The sequence below is a fragment of the Rhineura floridana genome, chromosome 20 (genome assembly GCF_030035675.1).
Source record: "Rhineura floridana isolate rRhiFlo1 chromosome 20, rRhiFlo1.hap2, whole genome shotgun sequence".
In the NCBI taxonomy this organism is placed as follows: Eukaryota; Metazoa; Chordata; class Lepidosauria; order Squamata; family Rhineuridae; genus Rhineura; species Rhineura floridana.
Genome location: NC_084499.1, coordinates 6,394,247 through 6,411,851, shown reverse-complemented (window position 1 = coordinate 6,411,851; position 17,605 = coordinate 6,394,247). Strand labels below are relative to the sequence as shown.

Sequence of the window (17,605 nt, the reverse complement as noted above, 5' to 3'; positions counted from 1 at the left end):
CACATTCACACATGCTTTCTGGAGGGTCCAGCTTCAAAGTTTGGAAACTCGGAGTTAAGAGATCAGAGGGAGCAAAAGCTGGGGAATTTCTGTGCAAAGGTTAGGGGATGGATCATAGCTCAGCGGTAGAATGGAAGTTTAGAATGCTGAAGGCTGCAGGTTCAATCCATGCAGCTCCAGTATTTTAAAAAAAGAGGAAAATATCAGGTAGCAGGTAATGAGGAAGACCTGGGATAGAATGTTTCCACTTAAGTATTGCCTGGGGAGACATTGCAATGTTTACAAAAAAGTAAAACTGATCACTTTTCTGGCTTTTAAGTGGGATTTGAGCACTCAGCATATCTATTGCAAATCTGTTGCTCATTCAACTCATGTGGATCTTCCTCCCTCAACCAAGAACAAAAGTTGTATTTGTATTTTTAAAAAATCCAAAATAACAAAAGCAGCAGAAGGGAAGAAAATATTTTAAAATAACTAAACTACTACAGACAGACAAACCAGCATTCAAATTAATTATATTAATGCTTTTATTTTTATTTTCCAATTGCACAGCTACAATTTTCTCATCACAGCTTTTGCTTTTAAGTGCCAAATTCATGACCATCAGAGCCCACAACAGCCCTAAACCAGGGTCAAATACTCCAGGTAAGCACAGGCACTAAACACTCAGAGTTGCCAGCCATTTCCCGCCCCCAGATAGGGCTCCTGTGCCATTAATAGCTGCACAACCTTACATTAAGCAGCTGAAGTTTTTTTCCCAGCATGGAGATGTGACAGTGGACAAAACATCATAAATTTCTGGATTTCTGTAAGTTGTACAGGTGCTTAAAAAGTCACAGGAGCCTTGGCAGAAAAAAAGTTGGCAATCATGGATGATATCCAGTTAAGTCATACTCAAAATAGACCCACTGAAATAAATGGGCATGTCACCCTATAGCTTTAGAGAGGGGTACAAGAACACAATGAACACATACTTCTGTAAATTGAAATAAGAGCTCATCTTTAATTTGCAGTTTGATTTACTTATTTTGCCTTTAAAAAAAAAGATATAAGAAAGGATAGAGGAGATGGTATATCGGCTCCCTCTAATAGCAGAGGGATAGCCTGAGCAGGACAGCTCCATCGTCACCTAGAACCACTGTCTTTAAGACAAAGTGGCAGTCTTGACATCTAACTGGCTTAGGACGGCAGTGGAGAACCTCTTTCATCCCAAGGGCCACATTCCCTTGTTGGCAATCTTCTGGGGGCCACATGCCTGTGGTGGGTGGGCCACAGACCAAAAGTGGGCGGAGCAACAGTTCTGACTTTTCCATTTCTGAGTAGACTATATTCCAGCCATGCAAAGGTTTTCCCCGTACATACATATGCCAATTGCTCCATCCTGGTAAGCGAGAGTCACAGTTCAAGGACACATTTCAGTCAGGAAAAGCCCTCAAGGGTGTCTGTCTGTGTGGCTTGGGAACAGCCCCGAGGGCCAGACAGAGAGGCCTTGAGGGCCACATTCAGCCTTGAGGACCAGAGGTTCCCCATGTTTGGCCTTTTTGATGAAGACACCACCCCTGCCCATGGCAACGGCAAACTCTGATTCCCGTGCAAACAATTTATCCAAATCAAAGAGTTTTTTTAACAAGCCGAAATGGCCTGTTCTAACAGCAAACAGCTGTACAAAGCAAAACACATCCTGGCAGGCTGAGGAGAAGTAGGCCTCTTGCATCCCCCTGCAAGAGAACAAGGGAAGAGAGAGCAAGTCAAAGGCACCCAGTCCACGGAGACCATTTCAGCACCACCCCATGGTACATGCAAAAGCAGCTTTGTTGCTATGAGACTCCAAAAGAGAGTTCCATATATTGCAGGGGCCAAAACCCCACTGTCACCCAGCGAGGGTGATTCCAAAGGCATCACTAAGAGCACAAACTGCTCTTTGATGCAGATACTGTAGATTCCTTGTTCAAAATAGCTCAAGTGAACACAGCGACCTGAGAGAAGGTGGAGGGTGGGGAAAGCTAGCCCTGATCTTTCATCTTCCTCTCGCTTACGGGGTGCAGGAGATGACCCTGGAAGGGAAGGGAAAGGAAGAGGTGAGTGTTCTTTGCACAGGCCAAAACTCATAAAACACATCAGTGGACAGTAGGATAGGTAACACTCTGGATAGACACAGGAAGCTGCCTTATACAGTCAGACGATCGTCTATCAAGCTTCCCAGACTGGTTTAACCACCAATCCGTCTTCTGAGAACCGTAGCTCTGTGAAGGGAATAGGGGTCTCCTAACAACACTCCGCACCCTTAACTATGCCGCCACACAAGATCAGCCTCAAAAGACCTTCTCTCGGTCCCACCAGTCAACACAGCTAGGCTGGTGCGGACCAGAGAGACGGCATTTTCGGTTGTGGCCCCCACCCTCTGGAATTCTCTCCCTTATGATCTTTGACATGCCTCCTCCCTGATAGGTTTTCGCCGAGCCTTAAAGACTTGGCTATTCAGGCAGGCCTATAGGATTTCTGGGGTGGATTAGTTTTTATGTTGTATTAATTGAAGGATGGTTTTAGATTAATTGATGATTGTGGTTTTTGATTTGTATATTGTATTTTATACTATTGTACATTGCCTAGAGTGTCCGTTAGTTCGGACAGATAGGTGACTAACAAATAAATTTTTATTATTATTATTATTATTATTAAACAGACTATAGTTCCCAGGGTTCTTTGGGGGGAAGCCATCACCGGTTATGATACAGCTTTAATTGCATAGTGCAGACAGGGCCTTACTTCTGAGTAGACTTGCCGAGGACTGCACTGCACATTTGCAAACATGTTCTTACATTCAGCAGCCAGACTTTTTACTCTGTACACAAGCAACATTCATCAGATGCAGCCACCCATGGGTGGGTTTCAAGCCACTTTTAAACTGCGGCTGGTGTTCATACGTCATGGCATGCTGTAAACCATGGTTTCCTGTGCATGAGCTAATCAGGTCTGTGTCACCCCTCCTTGCTCATGCTGGGACAAAACAAACTAAAACCCCTGGCTTAGTGTTATGTCCGAACCTGGTATTGCAGATGGTTTCCCTCCGATGATTTGTAAAAGCCTGACTGCAGTTTGTTGAGAGTGCGACAAACCACAATCATCATTCGGCATTTCTGCTGGCCAATCCACAGCTTGATTTCATCAGAGTTGCCAAAGAGTGAAAAGCAGGTGGGGGTGGGGATGTAAATTACTTTACGCAGAGGAGACACAAATTAGAGTGGTTATAATGATTCGCTGAACAAGCCTCAATAATGAGCTGCAAAAGTTCCAGTTCAAATCTCTCAGCCTCAGCCAATCACATGCCATATGGGGACAATCAGTGGCCTACCTTAAAGGGTTGTTGTCAGGATTACTCAGGTTGCGTACGCTCCAGCTGTCCTTATATACCATGGATGGGGAACCTTTTTCAGCCAAAGGCATGCATTCCCTTCTATTTATTCTTTCTTTCTTAGATTTATATCCCACCCTTTCTCCCAGTAGGAGCCCACTCACTCAATCCCTGGTTCAAAGTTAACACTAATAAGCCAGGGCTGTGGTTTCTCCCCCACTAGTCCATGGAGGAAAGAAACAGCCCAGGTAGGCACGTTCCCAGTAAACCGGGGGTTGGGAACCTTTTTCAGCTTAAGGGCCGCATTCCCTTCTGGACAACCTCCTGGAGGCCACATGGTGGGGGTGGGCGGGGCCAGAGGCAAACGTGTCAGGGGAATGAATGTCAGTTTCCACCTTTGTACAGCAGGCTATGCACACTCACGTGTCCCTCTCTATCCTCCATCCAGGCAACCAAGAGGCCATTATCAGAGTTCAAGGACACATTCCAGGCAGGCAAAAGCACTCCAGGAGGGTGCAAAGCAAGGCTGGTAAGGGGTGGGGCCTGGGGAGAGTCCCAGAGAGAGAGGCTGGTTAGGGCTGCCTTTGGCCTCTGGTTCCCCATTCCTGTGGCAAACCATTAATGAGGATGTGCAAACTGGTCCACAGAAAAAACTCTGTTGGAAGAAGCCAACCAAGTCTAAAGCGGTCTGCACTGCAGTTTTTATAGCTCTGTGCTTTTATAGCTCTTGGCGCAGTTACAGAACAGCAAGAGAACTCCAGGCTGTAGAGTTTGCCACTTCATCTCCTCTCGCTGAATCGTGAGCAGTCGCCAACAGCAAGAGCCTTTTTTAAAAAAAGGTATGGGGGGCAGGGAGACAATGACTGGGAACCAGCTGGTGAACGGCAAAGCAAGCGAGACTTTCCTGACCTTCAGCTGCAGGCAACACAGCTGTTTACCCCAGCACCCGAATGGTTTCTCTAGATTTCGTGTCCAAGCTGATTCAGGGAACTCACACGGCGATGCTGAGCCTGAACACATACCCTCGGTCAGAGTCTTTCAAAACTGCTGCTTGTTTAGCCCCCACGAGACGCACGGACAGCTCCGGGGGAAGAGGAAGGTCAGCCAAAGCAGCCAAGGAAATCCACGAGACTGCTGGAAGCCCAGTAGGACTGCCTGGAATTGGGATTAGCAGCCAAATTCCAGCTGCTCTCTGGACCGGTCAGTTTTCGCTGGCTCCTGGGCTGCCCTTGAAAGGGCCATCGGCTTTGCCCAGAGATCAGACTCCTGCTGGTGCTACAACTTCCCAGACAAACAAGCCTTTGTCAGAGAAAAGTCTACGGAAGCAAGGTAGAGGGTGGGGGTTGTGAAGAATGTGCCCATCTTTCCTCGGACTCAGAATGCAAAATGTGTTCCTTACAAGGCTGTCTGTTTGAGGCACTTACATTGTTGGCTAGCGGTTACTGTGCTGGAGTGCTACCTGGGAGACCAGAGTTCAAATTCCCACTCAGCCATGACACTTGCTGGGTGAACTTGGGTCAACCGCAATCCCTCAGCCTAACCTACCTTACAGGGTTGTTGTGAGAATAAAGGGAAGGTGGGGAAAGACCATGAACACCGCCTTGAACCCCTTGAGGGAAAGGTGGGATATAAACATAAAACAACAACAAAAACACCGGCATCAGGTGACCCAAATTAGGGACGGGCAGGGAAAACAATGCATGATTCACGCAGGTTGCAGCTTTTTCTGTTCTTTGCCACAATTTAATTCTACTTCTTTGACTCAAACAGAGGGGGAAGACCCTTGCGGGATACAGAAGTCTTGCCTTCTGGAAAATCCTAGAGCAAGGTTAGGGATTATCAAGTGGCTAGAAAGACAAAGACGGGCCTGGCTGGTTTTAAGAGAAGTCTGGTCTGCAGAAGCAAGTAGCTGAAGGCACAGAGCTGCCCGTCAGTGCTGTCAAAGAGGCAACAACCAGTTTCAAAAAGTCGACAACCCTCACTAGGATGACAATCATTTTGCCGCCTTAATCTAGACGGCAAGGACGGCACAACTGAGAGCCTTGGCAGGCCTGAGAACTCCAGGCTTCAGCAAAGAGGCATCCAATGACTTGGCAAAATTGGCTGCTCCATAAAGACAGTTCTCAAGTATTTTTTCAGCGATGGGAACTTTCCAGTTAACTCCATGCCACGTTGAGCACAGAAAGAGATTCTGTCAAATTGCAGGTTATATGCGCCTGTAAAACCACCAGTCCTGTAATGAATGAGCATCTCCTTGGAAGATGCTCTTTTATCTGTTCTGAAAACCCGTAAGAAAATGTGATCTCTGTGTTCAGCACCCAAATATGTTACTTGGCCAGCAAGGTCACATTCTTGACAAGGTGCATCATTTTCTGTCCAGGGTGGAGCTCAGGAGGAGAAAGGGTCCTGTGAGTTAGCAGCTAAAGGCGGTTGTGCACAGCACTGATTGGCTGGCACTTGTAAGGTCATGAACCCGTCTACCTGCTCATCCATACAGCAAGTTGCAATTTTATACACTGCCCAGAGAGCCTTCGGGCTTAGGGCGGTATATAAATTAAACTAAATAAATAAATAATAAATAAATAATAAATTTATGAAATTGGACAGTGCATAAAAAGGCGACAAATAAATGTTTAAATGGATAAATGTACAGTAGTGCATAAAAATGGACTATGTCCAATTAAGCTACTCAGATTAGATCCATTAAAAATAATGGACCTAAGTTAGACAAATCCATTCATTTCCATGTGCAAGACTAGCATGGGTTACATCCAGTTAAGTTCTACTCAGAGTAGACACACTGAAACTAATGTATCTAAGTAAGGCATGTCAATCAATTTCAATCTACCCTGAGACTGGCTACAACTGATTGCTTTTAAGTTGAGAGGCAGGATGGACCAATACAAACCAAGCACAGCAATGACTTCTGGGAAGGGATTCCTGCAGCCAATGGCCCACGGCACACAGCTCTGCCCAAGCAGCTTCACATCCGCCACACAGCTGTTGCCCAGACTTTCCTTACCAGCCAGATGTTATAGCTCATCCCTAGAGACTGGGCGAAAGGCATGGCCAGTGGTGCCTCCATGGCCGCGGGCATCTTTCAGCGTTTTCTGCGAGCCGCTCCAATCCGTCTTGCGCGAGTCGTCATCCCAGATGGTGGAGGTCTCCGTGTCGCTCATCCACTTGGCCTCCCCGGTGTAGTGGCTTGGGTAGGCCAGGAGGGGTTGCACAGAGTAAGTCTGCAGGTCCCGGTCGCTGAAATGCTTTTTGTAATCCTCGCTGGAGGAAAGGGGGAGGAGAGAGGAGGAAGCATCAACCTTTTCAGACTGTAATTTGGTGTAAAGTGATTTCAATATTGTATTTATTTAAATTGCTGCAACCTGGGTAAGAAACTGAGAAGCACCAGCAGTGGCGGCTAAACTGTTACAGCACTGGAACAGTTGTAGAAAGAGGAGGGGAAAATTCAGTTTTCCAATCAAAGAGCTTAATAACGTGAAGAAGCAGTAAAGATATATGCCTCTGGATATGTGCAGAATACATTTAAAAAAAATCTTATTGATGACTTAAAATTGTTTTATATTGTTTTTAATGATATTTTATGTTTTATAGCTGTACACCACCCTGATATTTTACGATATGGCAGAATATAAAAGTATTTCTACACCACCATGTCATAAAATATAAAAAGACACACGTGAGATTCGGAAGCAGAACAAGCAGGTCATTGGCTTTGCTTCTAAGCCAAGAGCGGCTGACCTGTGGCCCTCCAGATGTGGCAGCCCACATGGCTAATGGTTAGGGATGAAGGGAGCTAGAGTCCAGCAACATCTGGAGGGCCGCAAAGTTCTCTATCCATGATGCAGTCCAGCATCTTGTCTGCAACGGAGTAGGTTCAGAGGAGGGCAACGAAGATGATCAGGGGACTGGAAACAAAGCCCTGTGAGGAGAGAATGAAAGAACTGGGCATGTTTAGCATGGAGAAGAGAAGATTGAGGGAAGATATGGTAGCACTCTTCAAGTACATGAAAGGTTGTCACACACAGAAGAGTCGGGATCTCTTCTCGATCGTCCCAGAGTGCAGGACACGGAATAATGGGCTCAAGTTGCAGGAAGCCAGATTTTGACTGGACATCAGGAAAACGTTCCTAACTGTTAGAGCCATACGACAATGGAACCAATTACCTAGAGAGGTAGAGGCAGCTGGACAGCCACCTGTCAGATATACTTTAAGGTGGATTATTGCATTGAGTAGGGGGCTGGACTCGATGGTCTTATAGGTCCGTTCCAACTCTATGATTTTACAATTCTATGGCAGGCACCGGAGGGATCTAGGAAGCCCACAAACTGGGCATGAAGGTGATACCATCCCCTTTGGCAGGAGTGGGGAACTCTGGGAACTGTAGCTGTGTGAAGGGAAAGGAGGTCTGCTAACAACTCTTAACAGTTCCCAGGATTCTTTTGAGGATGCCATGACTATTTAATGTGCTATAATGTGCTACAGTCTGCATTTGTGTTAAAATTGCTTGTTAATATGTGTTGTTTTTAATAATATGTTTTAACCCTTTTTAAAAATATGTTTTTAAAGCTTTTTTAAAAAAAATTTTAACGTTGTTTTGTTTTAATGTATTTTAAGGTCTGTTCTTATGATGTTTTAAAGTGTTTTAGCGTTTCTGTTTGCCGCCCTGGGCTCCTGCTGGGAGGAAGGGCGGGGCATAAATACAATAATAAATAAATAAATAATACTGCTTTAAATGTATCATGCAGATGGGGCTGAATATGCAACCGTGAGGGCCTGCGTGAGAGAGAACATGGCGCAATGAGAGAAGGAGGGGACAACTGCTTAGACAGCCAGGTCAGATCAACCCTAGCTATCAATGGGGGTAGGGGGAGATGCCATAGCTCACTGGCAGAGCATCTGCTTTGTGTGCAGAAGGTCCCAGGTTCAATCCCTCGCATCTTCAGATAGGGCTGAGAATGTCCCATCTGAAATCCTGGAGAGCTGCTGCCAGTCAGTGAAGACAATATTGAGCTAGACTCAGTAAAGGCAGGTTCCTATGTTCCTATTCCTGCTGGGGTGACCGGTCACAGCAGATCACCCTCACAGCCCAATTAGTGAAGGAAGCATTACTGACTATCCATGTGTGGCTGAAGTTTCAGCTATGTATTCTTTTTCTTCTTGTTTGAGGGAGAAAGAAATTCTGCACGGAGCAAACCTAGAGCCAAAAAAGGCCAGGTGAAATTCTGGTTTGGAGCAAGAGCCTGGTGGAGATGGAAAGTCTCGAAACGCAGCCAACACGCTTGGCTGGGTCCAGGTTGCCTGCCTGTAAATCTCATTCCCAAACTGCCTTGAGCAGAGGCCAAGGCGATCCGGGGGAAGCCATGTGGCATGCAAGACAAAGGGATCCCCTATCGAGCCCACTCAGCATTTCAGGCACAGCCTGGCTACTCCATCCCACATGCCCACATCGCCTACCTGGAGGCCCCATGATCGGCTCCAGATTTTGGGGGTGAGCTGGGCAAGACAGCCTTATTGGGTCTCCTCCTTGTCATTGTCACCCTTTTGCTTGCTCTCTCGCGCTGGGCCCAATCTGCACCAGCGCAGCGGGAGCAGGCAAGGCAAGTGGAGATAGAGGCTCCCTCTTCTTGCTTGTCTCACTGCCCACATGCACAGAGAGGAAAGGTGAACAGGCAGCAACAGCAAAGCTGAAGAAGGCAGGGAGCTCTGAAGGTCAACAGTGGGGACCCCTTGCTGCAGTGTGGACCTCAGCCTGTGCCTGACTAAGCCAACCCTCGACATTGGCACAGTAGGGTAGGCTAAGGAAGAGAGCACCATCCATTAAAAAGGGGGTGGAAATTTATGATTGTTGTTGTTGTTCATTTATGTCCTGCCCCTCCTCCCAGAAGGACCCTGGAGTGGAAAACAAAGGACAGAACACCAAAAGCATCTCAAAAACAAAACATCTTAAAAAGCACTTTTAAAATAAAACATCTTAAAAACATTTTTAATTAAAAAAAAAAAACTTTAAAAACATCTTAAAAAGCAATTCCAACACAGATGCAAACTGGGATAAGGTATCTACTTAAAAGGCTTGTTGAAAGAGGAAGGTCTTCAGTAGGTGCCGAAAAGATAACAGAGACGGTGCCTGTCCAATATTTCAGCAGCGGGGTAACGTTCTGGCGATATCTGTGGCCCTCCAGATGCTGCTAGACTCCAGCTCCCATAATCCCTGACTCACTGGCCGTGCTGGCTGAGGCTGATGGGAGTTGGAGTCCAACAGCGGCTGGAGGGCCAGAGGGTGCCCAACCCTGCTTTTAAAGCTCTCAGGCAGAAGCAGCTGTACCATGAGGAAAATGGAAGTGGCTGGGCTGGGGTGTCAGATATTAGGGGGGGTGGCTAACGGGGCAGCTAAGTGGAAGACAGATGGACAGAGGCGACTCATGGAGCGCCACCCAATGGAATACTCTTCTGGGCAAGCCTTGTCCAAAACAATCAAGAGAAGCACAGGGCGTGCGCAGGAGACCTTTGCATTGGATTGTGCCAGCCCCCTGCAAGCTATTCAATTTTGTCTACATTTTAATGAGAAACTACCTAACTCACACTTCACAAACCAACTCACAGACCGAAACATCCTTCACAATTTGAACTTCCCTGAATTTTGCGATGTGGTTCTCCAATCAGAAAATGTTAACAAAGGTGCATATGTCGGGGAAAATAAGATACATAAATGTGTGTCGGGGAAAATTGTTTGCATATATGTGCAAATCAAAACTGTATACAAAGATGTGTAGGTTAGGAGAAATTAGCACCAACTGGTGAATTTTTGTAAGGATTTTTTTAAAAAAATTGCAATTGTTGCGGAAATGTGGAGAATGGAACTTAAGACTGGAAAAAATGTGGTACTGAAATTGACAGATTCATCTATCTCTAATCTGAGGACACTGTCTTGATTTTAGATGTCAAGATTTTACGTAATTGGCTCGCCCTATTTCCAAAGGGTCACTTGGCAATGGTAGGCCAAAAGTGGGTGGAACAATCAATGTGAGTCTCTTCTTTGCACAGTAGGCTATATTCCAGCCACACACAAGTCAGAGTTTCTCTACGCAGCCACCTCTCCACCCAGGCAACGAAAAGGCACTGCCATATTTCAAGGGCCCACTCAAGGAGGGCACAGAGGTGGTCTGGTGGGGGGTCAGGCCCATAAAGAGTCCTGAGGGCCCGACAGTCCCTCACAAGACCTTCTCTCGGTCCCGCCAGTTAAAACAGCTAGGCTGGTGCGGACCAGAGAGAGGGCATTTTCGATTGTGGTCCCCACCCTCTGGAATTCTCTGCCACGTGACCTTCGCCATGCCCCCTCCCTGGTAGGTTTCCGCCGAGAATTGAAAACCTGGTTGTTTAGGCGGGCCTACGGGACTTTTGGGTAATTTAGTCTTATTCTGTAGATGTGGGTGGGTTTAGATTAAGTAGAGTCTGATGTTGTATTTGTATTTATATGTTATATTTTAATTTTCTGTACGTCGCCTAGAGTGGCTGTTAATTCGGCCAGATAGGTGACTTAGAAATAAAATTTTATTATTTATTTATTATACCTAGGAGGCCATTCAGCCACTGTGTGACAGAGTGCCACAGGTTTCTCCACTCCCGCTCCAAATCATGCCAAATCGCCATAGCCCCCTGGCTTGTGCTGTCTTTCCAGCGAGGAGCTGAACCAACGGCCCTCCAGCGCTATCAACGCACACACAAAGCCCTCCTTCCTCCTCCACTGCTCCTCCTGGGGACTTGCTGATTATTCTTTTCCACAGACTTCTGAAGGCTGGAGGGAATGAGCTCATATGAACAGATGTTTTCCCTTAAGAGGCGCTGAAGGGCGGGGGGAGAGAGAAGAGGAGGGAGGCGCTTTTCTTTGCTTACAAGGCAAAATTCTGCTCAACTGATTCTGGAGGCCTTATCTGTGCATGTAAGCCTTAACGGAGATTTAGGCCCCTCCAGGCCAGCGTGTTTTTCCCCAGGTGTATTCTGCAACGTGTTACTGACGCAGTAATAGTGCATTAGGTGGTGGATTTATACTGGACTCTCCAGACATCATTCCGGTATATTACTTGCTCTGCGATACTTTTGCTATTGGTATTGCAATCGGGAGGGGACTCTTGTGCTGCAGCGCAACAAGAGAGAGACAAATTGGAAAGAAAGCAGCAGGTCTGCCCTGAAACTTTTGCAGGCACAAACAGTATTTGAAGTGGGATCGCATCTAACTGCCCCAATACCATCATGAGCACAAATCATCATATATGCACAATTAAAAGGACATTTGCAGGGTCCCTCAGATAAAACCATCCTTCTAATACCAGGTGTCCCAAATCAGAGAGGGAAATCTGTCCTAGGCAAAGGATAATATAATTTCCTGCACTTGTAGAAATCAAGAGGCACAGGCCAGGCTAAAAGGCAAACCGAAGCTCCCTCTCAGCCACTGGCCTGCCCCCAAGGAAAGTAGAGGGGTCCTCTGTGTGTGAAGGAACTACCATGCCTCCCTCTCCTGGCAGATTAGCTCTAGCCACATTCACACCCTACATTTATTCCACTATTATTCCACTTTAAACAGACATGGCTTCCCCCAAAGACTCTTGGGAAGTGTAGTTTGTGAACGGTGCTGAGAGTTCTTAGGAGACCTCTGTTCTCACACAGCAATTTAACAGTCAGTCCTTCTTCCCAGAGAACTCTCAGAGGTGTCACCCTGTGAGAGAAATAGGGGGTCTCCTAACAACTCTCAGCACCCTTCACAAACCACACTTCCCAGGATTCTGTTTAAAGTGGAATAATAGCGGAACGGATGTTTGGTGTAAATGTGGTCTCCCACGTGCACTCGTTTTTAAGCAGAGCTTGGAAAAGTTACTTTTTTAAACGACAACTCCCATCAGCCCCAGCAAGCATGGGCACTGGATTGGGCTTGATGGGAGTTGTAGTTCAAAAAAGTAACTTTTCCAAGCTCTGTTTTTAAGGCACCACAAGCAAGGAGGAAAAGATGAAATGAAGCCTCACCCACCCAGGTCCAAACAGCAGGTGGCTCAGACAAGCAAAGCAATCCACCAACTCCCAAAACAAAAACAGGAAAGCCTCTTCTCCACCATAAAAGGGGGTTTAACATCAAACTGGGGGAAAATCTTCATATCTGGCCTTGCTTTCTCAACCCCAAACATAGTGACCATTGGCTCATAGCAGTTCTACAGGCCTAATGAGGATGAATCATCACCCTTGCTTCCCCACCCCCAATTTGACTTCATCACCCCAAAACCGCGCTTCACATTCAGCAAAGGCCAGGCCACTGTTGCCACTGTCAAGGCAGGAGGGAGGTGTCTCCCTCCCCCCACACCTTCTGATCTGTAAGAGAGGCAGCATCTAAATATTGCCTGGACCCAGCAGCCTTAATATTCACTCAGCCCTGGCATCAGATATTCATTAGAATGAAGGGCTGCCTTTTGTTTTTTCAAGGAATGGACTTTCCATCCTTAACTCATTCAGGAGGCCATCCAACAGGGGATGAGGGGAAAGAGGACCGAAGCCCAGGACAGGAGAGAGAGGCAGGGGAGAAGAGAGGCTTTCTCTCACAGTGGAACCTTACTTTGGGGCAGTGGCTGCGAACATGTGTGACTCCAGGTGATGTTGGACTCCAGCTCCCATCATCCCTGACCAATGGCCATGCTGGCTGGGGCTGATGGGAGCTACAGTCCAGCAACATCTGGGTTCCGCATCCCTGCTTTATGAAATGGGTTTCCCTCACTCACAATGGAAACCTGAATCCTATATACTAACAATGAACTCACTCAATTCCTCAAGTGTGGATCCCTAAGGTGTCCATCTGTGTACAAGAGGGGGAATTCAGCAGGGTCAGGGAATAGGAAAAAAACTCTAAAGGGGGGGCACAAAACAAGGACTAAGCCCCCCTCCCCCCGACTGGTGGGTGGGTTTTTTTTGCCAGTGTATTCTGCAACATGCCACTGACGCGATAATAATGTGATAGTGGTGGATTTATCCTGGACCATCCACACACCATTCCGCTTTAGTGGTTGTTCTGTGATGTTTCCCCAACATTGTTGCATTATATTGCTGCCTGGAGGGACACTCTTGCACTCTAGCCCAACAAAAGCGGGACACACAAAAAAAAGATTATTCCTGGTATAAAAATTTACAGGATTTCTGCAGGAAGTTATGGGACAGGCACCGACTGGAAACAAGGCACTACGTCCGCCCTGAAACTTTTGCAGGCATAAACGGCATTGAAAGGGGGATCACGTATAACCACCCCGATACCATCATGAGCACAAATTATCATGACTGCACAAGAAAAAGGATGTCTGAAAGGTCCCCGAGTGCCTCTCAGTGAGCATGCAATGGTAACTGTTTGGGGGAAAGAAACCCCACTGAGGAGGAGGAATGGAGTGGAATATCCTAGAAAAAGGCTGGCTGGCACTCTGAAGAGGAGCATTCCACACTGCCGCATTTTAGCTACATCTGCATCATACATTTAAAGCATTCTTATATCATGTTAACAGTTATGGCTTCCCCCAGGAACTGTAGTGGAGACCCGTATTCCCCTCCAAGAGCTGCTATTCCAGAGCTGTTTCACAATCAGTCCCTCTTCCCAGGGAACTCTGCTGCTTGTAGCTTGCTCTGTGAGTGGGAATAGGCGTCTCCTAACAAATCCCAGCACCGTTAACAAACTATGGTTCCCAGGATTCCTCGGGGGAAGCCATTTAAATTGATATAATATACTTTAAATGTACGGTGTTGATGTAGCCTTTACCACAGGTCCCACTTGCACAAAAAATCCCCCAAACTCTTCCGTACAACTAAGCAGTTTCTTTAGCACTTGGATAAGAATGTCAAGCAAGCGTGGTGTTCTGCATTATTACATCTGGGCTGAAAAGAAATAAACAAGTCAGTAAGTCAGCCATCTGCCCCTCCTCCTCTGCAATAGTTGTCCAGAGTTTTCTCTAGGAAAAACTTTTTTGGAAAAATCAACATTTCAAGCTTCTTACTTGGGGTGCTTGTCATACATGATGGGCAGAAATTCATCCACAGGTAGAATTTTGGAGAGTGGTTGCGCGTCAATCAGTTTCTGAGCTCCCCGTCGGGAGATGACATAAGCCAATGTCCAGTAGGAATATTCAGGTACCACAAGATTTCGTACATCCTCCACCAGCTCTTCGACTTCAGAGTTCACTTGCTTCCGGCCCAGGTAGCTGAAACAAACAAAAAGAAGCTTTTCCAGTTCACCCACTTCTGCTGTGATCCTCCTTTGGTAGGAGCGGGCTATGCCAGGAAGTCCCAAGTTCTCCAAAATAAACTTCAACAGCTGGGTGGTCCCACTCTCCTGCCAAAAGTTGGCCCACGACCAAGCAGGATTGAGCTGTGAGTACAATCCTGATTTTCTGCAGCCAATCCAGTCATGTCTCTATCTGCCCCGCCCTTGAGGGGCAAGTGGGTGTGGCTTGGGGAAAATGGCCTCATGGGCCAAACGGGGACGCCTGGCAGGCCAATCAGCGGGCTGGAGGTTCCCCACCCCTGCCCTAAACAGTGCAAGGCCGGAATTCGTGGGTGCAATTGCTCAGTGGGAGATCACATGCGTTTGAAAGCACAAGGTCTCAAGTTCAACCCTTGGTGTCTCCAATTCAAAAAAAGGGGGGAGTCTCAGATAGCAGACAGAGAGCTGCTACTAGTCAAAGCAGACTATTCTGAGCTAGGCAGAGCCATGATCTGATCCAGCATAAGGCAGCTTCATTTGAGGGGAGGATCCATAGCTCACTGGCTGTACTTGCTTTGCATGCAGAAGGTCCCAGGTTCAATCCCTGGTATTGCCAAAATTTAAAAGAAAGGATCTCAGATAGCAGACAGACTCGAGAGTTGGTGGCAGGAAAGCAAACAATACAGGGCAAGATGACGTGATTTGGCTAGGGGTGTAGTCATCCAGGGACCTAAGGGGGGCTGTCTAAGACCCCTTACCCTTCTTTGGAGCAGGGTCCCTATGTCTCCAGCATCCTTCAAGCCAATCAGCATGAAACAGTGTGTTAGCCACTGAAAACAGTCTTCTAACATGCTTCCTTGTCTTTCCTGCTGATTGGAGACAATCAGAGTGAAAGGAGGTGAGTCAGCTATTGAGAAGATTCTTCTCAGCAGCTAACACTCTCCCCTTTCGTGCTTATTGGCTCCCAGGGTTGTCTGTTGTTTTGGGAGAAGGTGCTAACAAGGATCTCATTCTCAACCCGGGAGCAAAAAAAGGATGGGGAGAGGCCGTAACTAACATGAAGGAACCCTGCACTTCTGAATTTGCCGCTATGCTACTGGATTCAATATAAGGCGACGGAGCACAGCTTAGTGGCAGAACACCTGCTTGGCATGCAGAAGGTCCCAGGGTCAGTCCCTTGAATGTCCAGTTACAAAAATCAGGTAGCAAAGTGGCAGGAAGGGCGTCGGCCTTGAGACCCCGAACAGCCAGTCAGAGCAGTCAGTCTCCGGCTAGATGGACCAATGGTCTGACTTACATAAGGAGACTTTGCTGCAGAGCTCTCCACAATATCTATCAATGTGAATATCAGAGCCGCTTTCTACAGGTTCAGACCAATGGCCCAGCAAGCTCAATATTGTCTGCATTGACTGGCAGTGGCTCTCCAGGAACTCAGGCAGATCTCTTTCCCAACCCTACCTGGAGTCGCCAGGGATTGACCCTGAGACCTTTTGCGTACAAAGCACGTTCTCTGCCACTGGTCTGTTGTTGCTCCCCTAAAATGAAAGATTCCAGTCCTCACAGGTCTCAATAAAAAAAAAAAGGTAAAGGTGTCCCTGCACTTATAGTGCGAGTCATTTCCGACTCTTTGGGTGACGTCTTGCGACGTTTACTAGGCAGACCGTATATATGGGGTGGGATTGCCAGTTCCTTCCCCGGCCTTTCTTTACCCCCCAGCGTATGCCGGGTACTCATTTTACCGACCACGGATGGATGGAAGGCTGAGTGGACCTCGACCCCTTTTACCGGAGATTCGACTTCCTCCTTCCGTTGGAATCGAACTCCGGCCGTGAGCAGAGCTTCGGCTGCGTTACCGCCGCTTACCACTCTGCGCCACGGAAGGTCATGGTCTGAATAAAGTCATGAATTAAACAAAAACACAGGAAGCTGCCTGATACATAGTCAGGCCATTGGTCCATCTAACTCAAGGGGTCCCAAACTGGGGTTTATGGACCACCAGTGGGTTGCAAGCTTCATTAAGGTGGTCCGTGGCATATCTGTGGATTCGTGGTTAATGACAGAAATGGCTCATCCATCACATGAAATATTCACATTGATTTTAATTACATTTTTGTTGCTTCCTTTATTTCTTATATTGCATTTTATTGTATTCCAATTTGAATTCTATAGTGGGCTGCAAAGACCCTCAACAACTGATTGAAGCTGGGACCTTCTGCATGCAAAGCGGAACATCCCAAAGTGCAGCCAAACACTCGTGGCTGTTTTGCAGCTGAAGGATTTGCCCGTTCCCACCAGCCAACCCAACATACATCAGGTCCCAATCCAGCTGCGCCTCCTCCAGGTCATCCATCAGCCTCAAAAGCCGCTTCTTGAAATAAGCCTCAAACCGCACATCATCTTCTAGCACCACCGACCTCTCCAGGCCCCGTTCAACGATCTGAAAGGGGGAAAGAAACAGCGCAAGGGAGTACGGGTGAATGAGGTCTTCAGGCTCCAGCGCAAGCCTCACCCAGGGCTGCAGCAAGCAAAGGAATGCCAGCATCTGCAGTAAGGGAACTTGCCCTGCCTGCTATAATAGCACAGACCAGAGATGGGGAACCTGTAGCCCTCCATATGCCTGAAAACTACCATCATCTCCAACCATTGGCCATGTTGTTTGGGCTGATGGGACTCGGGAGTCCAGTAACACCTGGAGGGCCAAGGGGTCTCCATCCTTGGTCTAGACTATGAGTTCCCAAACTGTGGTCCATGGTCCACCAGTGATCCACGAGCTTCATTCAGGTGGTCCATGATGTGTTGGCAGAACTACAATAGAAAATTATACAACATCTAGCATCTAGAATTTCCACAAGCGGCAGAAAAGTCATTAAGAGGTCCGCCAAGACCCTCAGCAACTTTCAGGTGGTCAATGGGGGAACACATTTGGGAACTACTGGCGCAGAACAGGGATGGGGAACCTTTCTGGCTCTGGGGACCAGATCCACCTTGGGCCACCTGTGATGTCACATGAGTGACA

The 17,605-nt window shown here is 47.2% G+C and overlaps 1 protein-coding gene across 1 annotated transcript in view; it reads right to left on the bottom strand.

The window, feature by feature from the left end:
• Nucleotides 1-513: 513 nt before the first annotated feature.
• The window catches only part of CERCAM (cerebral endothelial cell adhesion molecule), a 46,859-nt gene continuing 29,767 nt past the window's right edge, over nucleotides 514-17,605 (bottom strand). Inside the window, exons 10-13 of the mRNA XM_061604476.1 lie at nucleotides 16,899-17,026; nucleotides 14,384-14,587; nucleotides 6,375-6,631; nucleotides 514-2,054 (exon numbers count right to left, since the gene is read on the bottom strand). Coding sequence (XP_061460460.1) covers nucleotides 6,385-6,631; nucleotides 14,384-14,587; nucleotides 16,899-17,026 — 579 coding nt within the window. The 3' untranslated portion in view covers nucleotides 514-2,054; nucleotides 6,375-6,384. The remainder of the gene's footprint in view (nucleotides 2,055-6,374; nucleotides 6,632-14,383; nucleotides 14,588-16,898; nucleotides 17,027-17,605) is intronic.